We start from the raw sequence: 13,113 nt of genomic DNA, 5'->3' as shown, positions 1-13,113 counted from the left end.
AGCCGAGGCTCGCGCAGGCGCAGTCCGCGTCTCGAGCTCTCACACGCACAGGGCTGGAGGTGAAGCGCCGACCAGCCGGTGGCTCGGCTGTCTGCTAACTATGTCTGGCATCGTGGCCGTAGTCGGCCGCTGGATTGGCTAGGCCTAGGCCGGCGGAAGGCCAAGGCGCGCTTGGGGCGCTCCCGACATCCTTCGGGCGGCAGCGGCGGCGGCGGCGGCGGTGGCGGGCGCGGCGGCGGCGGCGGCGGCGGCAGCAGCACCGAGTGCGGCGGGGCGGCGGGACGGCGGGACGGCCGGGCGGCGGCGTGAGGGCGGCCGGGGATCTGAGGGGGCAGCCGGGCCGAGTGGGGCCGCCGCCGCCACCATGCAGGAGATCATCGCCAGCGTGGACCACATCAAGTTCGACCTGGAGATCGCCGTGGAGCAGCAGCTCGGGGCGCAGCCGCTGCCCTTCCCGGGCATGGACAGTGAGCGCGGGCACCGGGCAGACGGGCCCCGAACTCCCCCCTTCTCTGGAGCCTCTTGTCCCCTCTGTGGAACTCGGGAGTCCCCATCCATACTTTGCCTGGTTTGGCCTTTGACCCCCGAAAGGGGGGGGGCGGGAGGGGGGGTCCTCGGGCGGCGGGTTGGGGGTGCCGTGCTTGGATGAGAACAGACCATCGTGAAGTGGGGTACCCTCCATGCTCCCCTCCCCCCCCTGCTAGAGGAAAGTCCTGGGAGACCCCCCCTCGTCTCTCCCAGCCTCCCCCCCCCCCCCCCCCGCTCACATGGAGCGCCCTTGTTTTTATTAAAGCTAGGCCGTTGGAGGGAAGGACCCCGCTGGTGACTCCCCCCCCCCCCCCAACTAGAAGCAGCTCCAACTCTGTTCTTTCCCCAGGATTCGCTGTCCTGGGGGTGGGGGCTTCTCATTCCCAGTCTGGGCCAGGCCCTGCTTCTCTGTACCCCCAACTCTGGGTGTTTTGCGGCAGGCAGGTAGTTGAGATGGACCCTTAACCAATGTCCCCTTTAATTATCTCGCTTCACGTGGTGGCTTCCGGCGCTCCACCTCCCCCCACTCATTTGGGATGTCTCCTGTGTTAAGAGAAACCAGCAGCTTCCCTATTCACTCCATTCTGGATGTACTGGAAACCTAACCCTCCCTTCCCCCGCCCCCCCCCCTCCCCCCTCCCCCCCCAAGCCCAGGCTCTTAGAAATCACTGAATTCAGTCTGTTGGTGAGGAACCTGAGGCCCAGGGTGGGAAGGATTTGCTGAGGACTCCCACTAGTGACCACGGGCTGGGGCCCCTGCTATCTCCCCTAACTGCCATAGGGCTGCAGCTGGTGCCTTCCTGCCTGTCCACCCCATCCTCACTCCTCTCAAGGGAGTCTTCAGGCCGGCTTTGATCAACATTCTCCTGCTTCAGTCTCCTGAGTGCTGGGATTATAGGCATACACTACCACATCTGACATCCTTAACAAGCAACTGCTCATATTCACAGCCTTACCTCTCGAAACCTTTGATCACTTTGTGATTGCCCGTACAGCCTTCTCTTCTACCCTTCTCCTGCCTGGCACCACAGGTCATTAGCCCTGTGGGGATGGGTGCTGTGATGAGGGCTGCACATACCTGTTCTTAGGAAGGGTGCTGTCCTAGCCTGGGTTCAGCCTTCATAGACTTATGATTGTGTTCAGTGTGCAGTGCTGGTTTGTGATTGTGTTAGTTTGCAATGCTAGTTTGTGATTTGGTTCAGTATACACTGCTTGTGTGAGTATACACTGCTTTGTGTGAGATTGGGCTCAATATGTTAAGGCTCTGGATGATCATGTCCTTTCCCCTTGGTCCCTTTGCTTTGTTCCCTTCTTGGTGTGAAAACTCTGATTGACCCTTAGGCATGCTCTAATGTCAGCCTGTGACCCTGTCCCAAGGATTGAATTTCTCACTAGGGAATGATGCAACCTTAACCTCTGAATGATTTTCTTTTTTAAATATTAATTGTAGTGCTGGGAATGGAACCCAGAACCTTGTACATGGCTAGACAAGCACTCTCCCATCCAGTTAAATACCTAGCCCAGAAATATGTTTGTTTGGTTTTTTTTTGTCTAAGACTGGGACTCAAACTCAGTATCTGATGCTTTTGCTCATTGGCTGGCACCAGCCAGGGTTTCCTGAATGGTACATTGTTCTAATGCAACTTTTCAAAGCCAAAAAGTGATCCCTCTTTAACTCCCCTTGACACCCCTAAATTCTACAGCCTTAATTCAGTCCTAACAATACCTGCCCACTTTTAGGAAGTGGCAAGTTGACAAGGGAGGCCTGTGAATGAGTTTCTATTTATTTTCTTTGGTACTGGAGGTTGAGTCCAGGGCCTCCCACATGAGCGCTCTCCCAGGGAGCTGCCTCCCTGGCTCAAGGACAGTTGGTTCTAGAAGCTGTTGCCAGGGAATTCTTGGGCCCATCAGAATGGCACCAACTTCAGGGCACTGCCTCTGCAGTCTTGCTCTGTCACCAGAACTGGCTACACTTGTGTTGATGATGCTCTTTGTAATTACACATGGCCATGGCCTATTAAGAGCAATCCTGCTGGGTGCCAGTGGCTCACACCTGTAATCCTAGGTACTCAGGAGGCTGAGATCTGAGGATCGTGGTTCAAAGCCAGCCCGGGCAGGAAAGTCTCTTATCTCCAATAAACCACTAGAAAACTGGAAGTGGCGTTGTGGCTCAAGCGGTAGAGTGCTTGCCTTGAGCTGAAGAGCGCAGGAACAGCACCCAAGCCCAGATTTCAAGCCCCACGACCAGGGGAAAAAAAAAAAAAAAAGAGCAGTCCTGCTTCTGGGGCTCCTCTTCACCTCCTCCAGGTGGATGGTCCTCTAGAACACCTGTGTCCTCCTCCTGGAATCTGGTCCCAGAGGGCCATTTTCCATTGATGGTATTTTCTGTGAGCTTCATTCTATCCCACTGCTTCTGTTAAATAAAGACTCTTTGAATTAGCCCTCCTAAGAGATTTGAGCTGGGGGTAATTTTAGTTCTGGGATCTTGTAATACCCACTTGTTATTTTGTGTGTTGGTGGGTGATGTGGGGTTCAAACGCAGGGTAGCATGCCCTCAGTCCTTTGCTTTTAGTCTGTTTAAGGTCTTGATTTTGCCTGGATTAGCCCCTGACTCTGATCTTCCTACCCCTGCCTCTTGGATTTGCAGGTGTGATCAGAAAGCTCAGAATAATGGTCTCAGTGTACACATCTCATTTTTCAGGGCATGGTGTAAATATTCAGGTTTGAGCTGGCTGGTTGGACTTTGCATTGTTTATATTCTTTCCTATGTCCTGGCTCAAAGACCAGTAAGTGTTCTTCCCCTACCCTCCACTGTCTGTGTTTGTCACTGACAGTGGTGGCACCTGACTTTGGTTAATGTTGTTGCCTTTTCTCCTTTCTCCAGAGTCCGGGGCTGCTGTCTGCGAATTCTTTTTGAAAGCTGCCTGTGGCAAAGGTAAGACCCCTATCACTGGCTTCTTGCCGAGCCTCCTTTGGTACCTTAACAGAGCTAAGAGCCACCACATCTCTGCGGTTATCATTGCCTTCTGCAGACAAATAATGATATGGATGAAGCTGTGACTGGGTGTTGTGTCCCAAGACTGAGCCTGGCTCACTGATCTTTCCCTGTGAGGTGGACTGAGGCCCCCAGACATTTACACTTTCACGAATTTTCTCATGGTTCCATGGTTACTGTATGGTTGAACTCAGTGTCTGAATCCAGGCCTCTCTACTGGCAGTGTACAAGGGCTTTCTGACCTGTGTGGCTTCTTAGCCAAAGGCCTGGGGTAATATTTCCTTCTTGAATCTTCTTCACAAAGCCCAACAAGCCATGTGAAGCTGGGTGTATCCATTAGCTCCTAATTAAAGGCGTGTAGAGATCTGGGCATCTTCCTCCATGTAGGGAAAGAGAGTCAGAAGCTTGAATAGGAAGTTCGTGGCAAGGGATGGCTTCGTGTGCCAACCAGCTCCTCATGCTGTGTGTCATTCCCCCACTGGCTCCTGGTCTCATTGCCATATTTGCTCAGTTACTCTGCTCTATGCTAGCCCCATTCTGTGATAACTCATCTTAACACAGAGTGCCACAACTGTCTGCTAGTCCTGTAGCCACTAGCCACAGATGTGTTATAAAAATTTGAAGAATTCCAAATCTAGTTCCTCAGCACACTAGTGATCATTCAAATACCAGATAGCCATGTGTGATGAGTGGCGGCCATATTGGACAGTTCTTAACAGAGCTGGTCTTGGGCTTTCTCAGTCACAGCTTTATTCCGGTCCTCAAGGCCAGTTAGACATCCGACATCCCCAGAGGATGGTCCTGCCCCAGCAAGGCCAGGTAGATCCTGCTGTGGGGCACCTCTACCTATGTGCTCATTTAATTGCTTCAGTCATGAAGTTGATCTTAATCTTAAGGCTGTATGGACACTTTCAAAAAATTTTGATAATCTCACTATGAATGAAATGTAGGCTATCTTCATGAATGAAATGTAGGCTATCTTCAACCCACTATCCTCTTGTGCTGGAATTACAGGCATGCACCACCATACCTGGCACTTCTGCTGGTGGTTGTCTTTCTCCTTTAGGGTTTCCTAAACCCTAGTCTTTAATAATGTTACTACAGTTCTTCATGCCTGTGTACTACTGGAACTGTGCTTGGATTAAATTAACAAATGGATCTACCACCCTACTCTAGGCTTGTTTGGCTTCCATCTTCTAGTGATATCTCTAAGATCATGATTCAATGCCGAAACATCTTAAAATGCATAGCTATGTGAACTGAAAATAATTGCTAGCACACTAGCTTACCTCTGCCAGGGGTATCTTATCCGCCATCCAGCATGGGCTGTTCACTGCGTGGGATGAAGGTGCCCTGGTTCCCCCAGACCTGTCCCTGTCATCCCCCACCCCCATCCCGGCCCACCTCTCTCCTCACAGCCTTGCCCTTCTTCCTTGCCAGGGGGTATGTGCCCATTCCGCCACATCAGCGGTGAGAAGACAGTGGTGTGCAAGCACTGGCTGCGAGGGCTGTGCAAGAAAGGGGACCAGTGTGAGTTCTTACATGAGTATGACATGACCAAGATGCCCGAGTGCTACTTCTACTCCAAGTTTGGTAAGCTGCATGGAACCCTGGGAGGCTCCGCCCAGAGCTGACAGAGACTCCATCCCTGCCTGCCTCCTCCCACCCTTCTGGGACATGGGCAGAGCCTGGAAGCCTGAGCTGGCTCTTTGGTGAGGGGATGTTGGGACTCTCTAGTAAGCCAGATGGCTGTTTAGTGCTCTGGGGTTATCCCGAGATTAAGAAGGGTTTTGCAATGAGAAGTGAACTGCACAGCTATCATAGACATCAGCCTTATTCCAGAAGTCTGCATCTCATTCTCCACTGTGGTTGCTGATTGCCCAGGGTCTGCTGGGGTCCTTCTCTCTGCCAACAGACCTCATGATAGTAGGGGGAAGGGGGCTGACTTCTGGTGGCAATGAGCTCCATTCTTCACCCAGAAAGGAAGATTGCTTTAAGCTATGATTGGAGAACATGGGTCCCCTGTCCTGAGCAGCCTGTATGCAGGATCCAGGGATGAGGATGGTGTGGATTTTGCAGCCTCAGGAAGCAGCTCAGGTGGTCAGAACAAGGGCTAGCTGTAGCTCTAGAACTGCCAGCATCAGGCCCTGTACAGGGACCAGGCTGGTCAAAAGCCTACAGGAAGCTGTGCAATGGATGAGCTGAGGTGTGCAAGACATGCTTTGTGTTATTAGAGGTGTTAATTTTCTCAGTGATCCAGCAGGCTTGGCTGCTGGCTTATTAATGGTGCTTGTGGCTTGTTTTGTCCTCAAAGCAAACAGACAGGACTTGACCTTCCTGGCTCCCCACACCCTTGAGCTCTTGCCATCAGCCACAATAGATCTGTCCCCGAATATTTACGGGGCAGGCCTGGGGTTCCCTCCTTTCTGCTGACAGTTCTGGGCCTGGCACTTCCCATGTCTCTGGTGCCTCTTGCTTGCCTGTTCCCTGCAGAGCCTGTACAGATGCAAGCTCAACACCTGTGGGTCACTTGGCTACAGGCTTTTGTTGAGGACTCTCATCTAAGCATCAAGGGGACACCATCCTTGTGTGCCATGGAGTTCTTGCTCTAGTGACCCAGGAATGGGTAGCAGATAATACAGTGGAACAGAGAAATGGCTCTTGGAAAGTATAGGGGAGGAAATGAGCAGTGGTGATGCCCACGGTAGCCTTGACTTCCGGCAGAGGGATCTGAGAAGACTTGGAGAAGACATCAGCCTGGGGGGCTGGAGGCTAAAAGGGGACTGTCCTGCTCCGGGAAGCCCACACGTCTGATCTCCTTCAGGGGAATGCAGCAACAAGGAGTGTCCCTTCCTGCACATTGACCCTGAGTCCAAGATTAAGGACTGCCCTTGGTACGACCGTGGCTTCTGCAAGCATGGTAGGTGCCAGGACCTGGGGCCCTGGGGTTCCTGCGCTGGTCACCAAGAAAGTCACTCCACCTGTCCAAGCAAAACTGACCTTCTGTGGCTGAGGCTTTTTTTTTTTTTTTTTTTTAACTCTGGGCCTGGGCGCTGTCCCTCAGAGCTCTTCAGCTCAAGGCTAGGGCTCTACCACCTGAGTCACAACACCACTTCCGGTTCTTTGGTCATTTATCGGAGATGAATCTCATGGGCAACTTTCCTGCCTGGGCTGGCTTTGAACCGTGATCCTTAGATTTAGTAGCTGAGTAGCTAGCATTACAGGTGTGAGCCACAGGCAGCTGGCTTGAGGTTTTGTTTTTTTTTTGGTTGTCATGGGGTCTGAACTCTGGGTCTGGGCACTGTCCCTCAGCTCTTCAGCACAAGGCTCTACACTTAAGCCAGAGCACCACTTCCGGCTTTTTTTTCTGCTTATGTGGTGCTGAGGAATCAAACCCAGGGCTTCATATGTGTAAGGCAAGCACTCTACCACTGAGCCACCTTCCCAGCCCTTTTTTTTTTTTTAAGCCCAGGATGGTCTTCTGCGTTCCTAGCCTGGGATTGTGGGATTGTAGCCATTCACCACCGCACCCAGCTGTGAGGCTTTTTCATACATCATCTCCCAGTGGGGACATGGGGGCTGCATTCTCACCTGTGTTTTTGATGAGAGGGCTAGTGCAGAAGCCAAATCTTGCCTGTTGTCCTCCACAAATAAGCAGGCCTCTAGCGCAATGGGCAGCTTGCTGGTTTTTTATGCGGCAAAGGTGGCATCTGGTGCTGTGCCCTGGTCCTCTGCACCCAGGCTATTTGGGACACCAGGGCATTCTCTCGCAGAGGGGACATCTGAGTGACTCAGACGCTGGGCTCCGTAGGTCCCCTGTGCAGGCACCGGCACACACGGAGAGTCATCTGTGTAAATTACCTCGTCGGATTCTGCCCGGAGGGACCCTTGTGTAAATTCATGCAGTGAGTACTCTGCCTCTGCCCTAGGTGCTTAGGGGCTGATCCTTGAGTGGCCTCCAACCTGGAGGGTGGTTTGGGTGGAAGATGGCAAAACCACACTATGGCTACTGCTCCTTCTGGAACCCAATGGTGGCTCTGCCCAGGCCAGCCTTGCTATGACCCATCTGGGGACCTGGAAGGCTTTGGGTCTGTTGGGAAGTTTAGACACCCTAAGTGGTTCTGTGTTTGGGTTCCAAGTAGTATGGGGTAACCCCCAGAGGAGCAGGGCTTCTGTGAACATAGCCCTTTCTACATAGTAGGCAAGACTCCTCTGCCAGTTCTGGGTGGCTATCCTGTTTTTCCTGCAGCCCCCAGTAGCATGGCTGAGTGCCAGCCCCCCCCCCCCCCCAAGGCCACTTGTGCTTTAGGCCACTTGTGCTTACAAGGTTGGTGTGATCATTATCCCACATCCCCTGCCCTGTCCCCTCTCATGCCCTCTTTTCATTCTCATCCCCTCTGGTGGTGACCAGCCCTCGATTTGAACTGCCCATGGGAACCACTGAGCAGCCCCCACTGCCGCAGCAGACGCAGCCACCGACAAAGGTACCGTGCCGCCTGGGTGTGCATCTGCCTCTGGGCTGGGGTGGGCTGGGGGGGGGGGGCGTCAGAGCAGAACAGTTCACATGGCCTCTGGAGATGGGGGGCATCTGTTAGAGCAGAAGGACTTTGAGGTCTCCTCTGTTTGTCTGTGTGAGCATGGGAAGGGTGGCTGTGTCTGCCTGAAGAGATGGGTGGGGAAGACTTCCCTTTACACACAGGAAAACGACTCCACAGGAAGGGACTTGCCTGAGGGTAACCACTAGGCAGGGTGTCTGCACCTGGAGGGCAGGACTGTGTCAGTGCTCTCTGGCTAGATCCATCACTGCTGTAGTTTTCTAGACTGTACATGGTGCTGTGGTCTATCACCTCAGTACCAGGAAAGAGGAAAACACAGATGCGGGAAGCAATCCCCAAACCAAGAACACCCTAATTTGGATATAGGAGGTGGTTAGGCCCACAGGAAGGCAGGCAGGGCTTCCAGCAGCAGCCCGCCCTCAGCCCCTACCCCAGTAAACTGGCCCACCCATTGTGAAGTCTTCTTACCCGGGTGGCCTGAGCCCCTTGCCAAAACCCACTCAGGCCTCATCAATGCCATATGGCTGAGCTTGCCCTCCATCTACCCACGGGAGCTGGCAGTGCCACGCCAGTCACACTTCCAGGGGAAAGCCAGGACTTCCTAGCACAGGGAAGTTTCCAGGGCTGAAGCCCCTATCCCTCTTTGTCACATCGACTCCCCAGAGGAGGGCCCTGTCAGCCCCTAGAATGCAGGTCAGAGTATCAGGCTCCAACTGTTTTTCTGTGACTGTTGCTCGCCGTGTAGGCTGCTAAACATCTGGCTGAACCAAGCGTTCATCCTGACATGAAGCTAGAACCTCAGAAACAAAAGTAAGGCCTGATCATGCCCTCGCCCCAGAGACCTCCTCTTGTCTCTTTGGTGTTTTCTTTTCTTTTCTTTTTCGTTTTTGTGTGTCTGCATGGTGTTTTCGGGCAGCGGCTACTGCTATCATCATCAGAAGTTCCTTCTCTGCCTGCTCTCTAGAGCTGGGCCATTGCGGAGCCCTGCTGGTCATGCGGGAGCAGTCCCGCCCTCTTTTTTTCTGTCCCCACGGTAGTCTTCGTGCACGTGTTTTCCGCAGTAAAACCGTGTTGTGTAACTCTTTCCAGCAAAGTAACAATCCGCCATTACAAAGGTCGTCCTCCCTGATCCAGTTAACGAGTCAGAACTCTTCTCCCAATCAGCAGAGAGCCCCGCAGGTCATCGGGGTCATGCAGAGTCAGAACAGCAGTGCAGGCAACCGGGGACCCCGGCCGCTGGAGCAGGTCACCTGTTACAAGGTGAGTCTCGGGCTGGGGGAGCGGTGGGGACCTCTCTCAAGTCAGCAGCCATTCCATTCCTGTGCTCCCCACATGTTCTGGTTGCTTTTGAAAATTGAAGCATTGCTTTTGCTGACTGCAAGAATCAAGGAGGGCCACTAGGGTGGCTTAGAACTCCTAGGCACACCAGGGCAAGATGGAGCACAGTGGAGAGTGGATAAGTGGGAGGGAAGTTTTCAACAAGGCTGAGCATGGAACTGAGTTGTGCAGGGAGAAGCAGTGCCTTGAAGCCTGTGGCTAGGAGAAGCAGGACAGCATTGGGCCTGCACTGGGAGGAACTGCATTAGGAAAGCTTTTTTTTTTTTTTTTTTGGCGGAGGGCGGGGGAGAGACAAAACCAAAAACCTAAGCCTATTGAGCTTGTCTTTCTCATTCCCGGCTCTGGGTGGAGAGAAAAAGTGCTCAGATTTGCATGCTAACTTCCTGTGTTCATACTCCTGATGAGAGCTAAAGTTATGCACAGGGTTTTCTTCTTCTTTTTGTGCTGGTCCTGGGGCTTGAACTTAGGGCCTGGGAGCTGTCCCTGAGTTTTTCTGCTGTATCACTTTGAGCCACAGTGCCATTTCTGGCTTTTTGGTGGTTAACTGGAGATAACAATCTCATTGGATTTTCCTTCCCAGGATTGGCTTGAGACCATAATCTTTTGATCTCAGCACTGAGTAGCTAGGATTGCATGCATAAGCCACTGGCACCCAGCCATACCGGGTTTTCTAATCTCTGCTTGCCCATCCCTTCTCACTCCTGGCACCTCTTAGAAGCATTTCCACATGCTCTGAGCAATATGTGTGCAGTCCATGCTGTACAGAATGCAGACACCACTAGGGGAGTGAGCAGTAATGGCCAGCAAAAGAACTAAACCCACAAAGCCTGCAGATTTGGGAATTGCTTAACAAAGCAAAGCACAGGGTTGCTACATGACTATAAAAACTGAACACAGCCGGGTGTCAGTGGCTCACACCTGTTATCCTAGCTACTCAGGAGGCTGAGATCTGAGGATCGCGGTTCAAAACCAGCCCAGGCAGGAAAGTCTGGGAAACTTTTCTCGCCAGTAAACCACCAGAAAACCGGAAGGGGTGCTGTAACTCAAGTGGTAGAGCGCTAGCCTTGAGCTGAAGAGCTGAGGGACAGCACCCAGGCCCAGAGTTCAAGCCCCACAACCGACCAAAAAAAAAAAAACAACAAAACTGAACACAAGAAATGTTGTCCATCCGGCCGGGCGCTGGTGGCTCATGCCTGTAATCCTAGCTACTCAGGAGGCTGAGATCTGAGGATCGCGATTCAAAGCTAGCCCTGGCAGGAGAGACCTTGAGACTCCTATCTCCAATAAACCACCACAAAACCGGAAGTGGCGCTGTAGCTCAAGTGGTAGAGCGCTCGCCTTGTGAGCTGAAGAGCTGAAGGACAGCGCCCAGGCCCAGAGTTCAAGCCCCACCACCGACAAAAAAGAAAAGAAATGTTGTCCATCAGTCATGTCCTTCTGAACCAACCTTTAGAGTCCTTCAAGCCTCCTGTGTTGAAATGCTCTTGAAAACCTGTTCACACAAGCTCATCTTAATATCAAAAGAGTAACATGTGGTGGCCATACTTGTGATCCTAGCACTTAGGAGGCTCTCTTAGGAGGATCATGATTTTGAGGCCAGCCTGTACTTCACAAGGTGATTTATATATCAAAATCCGAAGAGCCCCTTCTGTACCAACATAGGCAATCTAATCTTAAATTTATAATGGCTGCATAATCACAATTTTTACCAGTTTTCTGTTGACAGTTTATGACCTTGGCTCCTAGTGACAGTACGACTGCCACATGGACATCTTAGTTCTTGTCTGTTGTCATCAACCTCAGTGCCTTCTAGAGGCAGTGTGGAGTAAAAGGATGCATGCTGAACCTGTGTGTACAAGTTGTTGTCAAGAAAGATGGGATCCCAGGGTCCCCTGGCTCAGCAGCCAGGCATTCCTCTGGCCTGCTCTTGCTCTGTCCAGGTGTCTGAAAACATGGAAAGGAAAGATGCATATGGATTCAGGGCCGGCGTCACTGAGGTGACTTAAACCCCAAGTAACATGAGGAACAGGTGAAGTGGATGGGTAGAGGTGGTAGGGCATCATCAAGGAAGCAAGCCTGGGGGCAGGGGTAATGGGGGTCTGGTGGCAAGGAAGAGTGCAGACCTGGGGACTCCAGCTACCTCCCACCCCTGTGCCATTCACCTTAAAATTTTCTCCTGTTTTGGGGTGTCAAGAGCAGACAGTACAGACAAGCCTGGATAATCAGCTAGTCTAAGTCGTGTGTTAGGTGATGCAGCTATCTCTCCTCACCCAGCTAACCGCTGCCCATCTCTGGCCCTGTGAACAAAGCCTGACCCAGGGGTAGCCTAGACATAGGTAAAGGCCAGAGGGAAGCCCTCAGGTGCAATCACCCTCCATGTCCACAGCATGGCCAGGTTGGCCAGAGCCTGGTGGCTTCCCTCACATTGTTCACTGTCTCCCTGGAGGGCTCTAGGTGTTGGCTCAGAGGTAAGTGGTCTGTACAGAGTGTCTCTGGCCTGGCCCTAGCTTGTGTAAGGCCAGCCCAGGCAGTAAGGCCACTCTAGTGGGCCCATTCTCCCTTCCATCCACCAATTAGCTTCCTGTGGTTTCTTCCGCCTGGAGCTGTTGGCTGTGTTTTCAAGGAGTTGTGCCAACATTTTCAGTCTTTCCCGGCTGGTATTTGATGGGTAGCCTTAGTTGGAAATTGCATTTGAAAAAAAATATATTGTTTTGTCTCCTCTTCCTCCCCTGCTATTCCCAGTGTGGTGAAAAAGGACACTATGCCAACAGATGCACCAAAGGGCACTTGGCCTTTCTCAGTGGACAGTGACAGCAGCTGGAGCCAGCTCAGAGCAGCCCAAGGGGCCCTGCTGGGAGTGTGCACTTGACTACTGGATGTAGTGTTGGTGGGACTCTGGCCGAGCCTGCGGGCACCTGTGCAGGGCCACAGTGGGGCCCTCTCTTGGTCTATCTTTGTGCTGTAAGTTAAGGGACACATGTTTCAGTGGGGCTCCCAAGTGACCACCACATTTGCCTGGGCACCAGGGCCTTTTGCTGGGCCTTCCTTAATACCAGCCTTGGGGGGAGGGGGGAGAGGATAGTGCTTGAGGCAAAAGGCTCTTGGGTATGGAAGATGGCCTTTCTTCTCAGGGCAGCTCATGTGAGCCTGTGGGCTGGTCGTGTCAGCTTCTTCACACTTGGCATCATGAGTCCTGAAGCCACCCATATGATCTGAATGAGGGCATCTTCCCCGCCAAGTCCAGTCACTTCCTGCCCTGTCTGGCCCTGGGCTCACTCCTGTGGAGCACCCTGCCTAACAGTGCTTAAAGTACACTTTCAGCTGGAATCACAGACCACCCCTTAAATAGCTGACCCAATCCTTCTGCGCCTACCTCCTGCCAATGGAGCATCTGTACTGTCACTCAGACATGGGGCATGCGGAGGAAACCACCCCATCTTGGAGCCTAGAAAATGTGAAACCATCACCTGCAGCCTGCTGGGCAAGTGGGCCTATCCCAGTTCAACCACAACACCATTTTTATGAAGTTGATTAAAGCTTGTTTTTTAAACTGTGTCTTATTCCTCATGGGAGTTCTGAAGAGGGTGACATTGGTACTTCCTGTCCCTCACTAGATCTCATGGAGAGGAAGGAAGGGCCGCTGTACACAGTGGTAACAGCCTGTCAGATGCTGGATGACACCTGCTTCTCCAAACT

At 52.5% G+C, this 13,113-nt stretch overlaps 1 protein-coding gene across 3 annotated transcripts; it reads left to right on the top strand.

Moving 5' to 3' along the window:
* Positions 1-297: 297 nt before the first annotated feature.
* Cpsf4 (cleavage and polyadenylation specific factor 4) lies at positions 298-12,967 on the top strand. 3 transcript variants are annotated; one of them, XM_042686813.1, is made up of 8 exons: positions 298-467; positions 3,413-3,463; positions 4,964-5,116; positions 6,348-6,443; positions 7,335-7,428; positions 7,935-8,007; positions 9,247-9,339; positions 12,160-12,967. In XM_042686813.1, exons 1-8 carry the CDS (start codon positions 365-367, stop codon positions 12,226-12,228), a joined length of 732 nt encoding a protein of 243 aa, XP_042542747.1. In that variant the 5' UTR covers positions 298-364; the 3' UTR covers positions 12,229-12,967. The 3 variants fall into 3 exon arrangements, with proteins under 3 accessions (XP_042542747.1, XP_042542746.1, XP_042542745.1); XM_042686812.1 differs by having other exon boundaries at positions 9,244-9,339; XM_042686811.1 differs by having other exon boundaries at positions 9,169-9,339.
* The last annotated feature ends 146 nt before the right edge of the window (positions 12,968-13,113 follow it).

The sequence above is a fragment of the Dipodomys spectabilis genome, unplaced genomic scaffold (genome assembly GCF_019054845.1).
Source record: "Dipodomys spectabilis isolate Male_0828 unplaced genomic scaffold, ASM1905484v1 ptg000098l, whole genome shotgun sequence".
Classification (NCBI taxonomy): Eukaryota; Metazoa; Chordata; class Mammalia; order Rodentia; family Heteromyidae; genus Dipodomys; species Dipodomys spectabilis.
The sequence above is the reverse complement of the archived record's forward strand: the minus strand, read 5'-3'. Positions and strand labels throughout refer to the sequence as shown.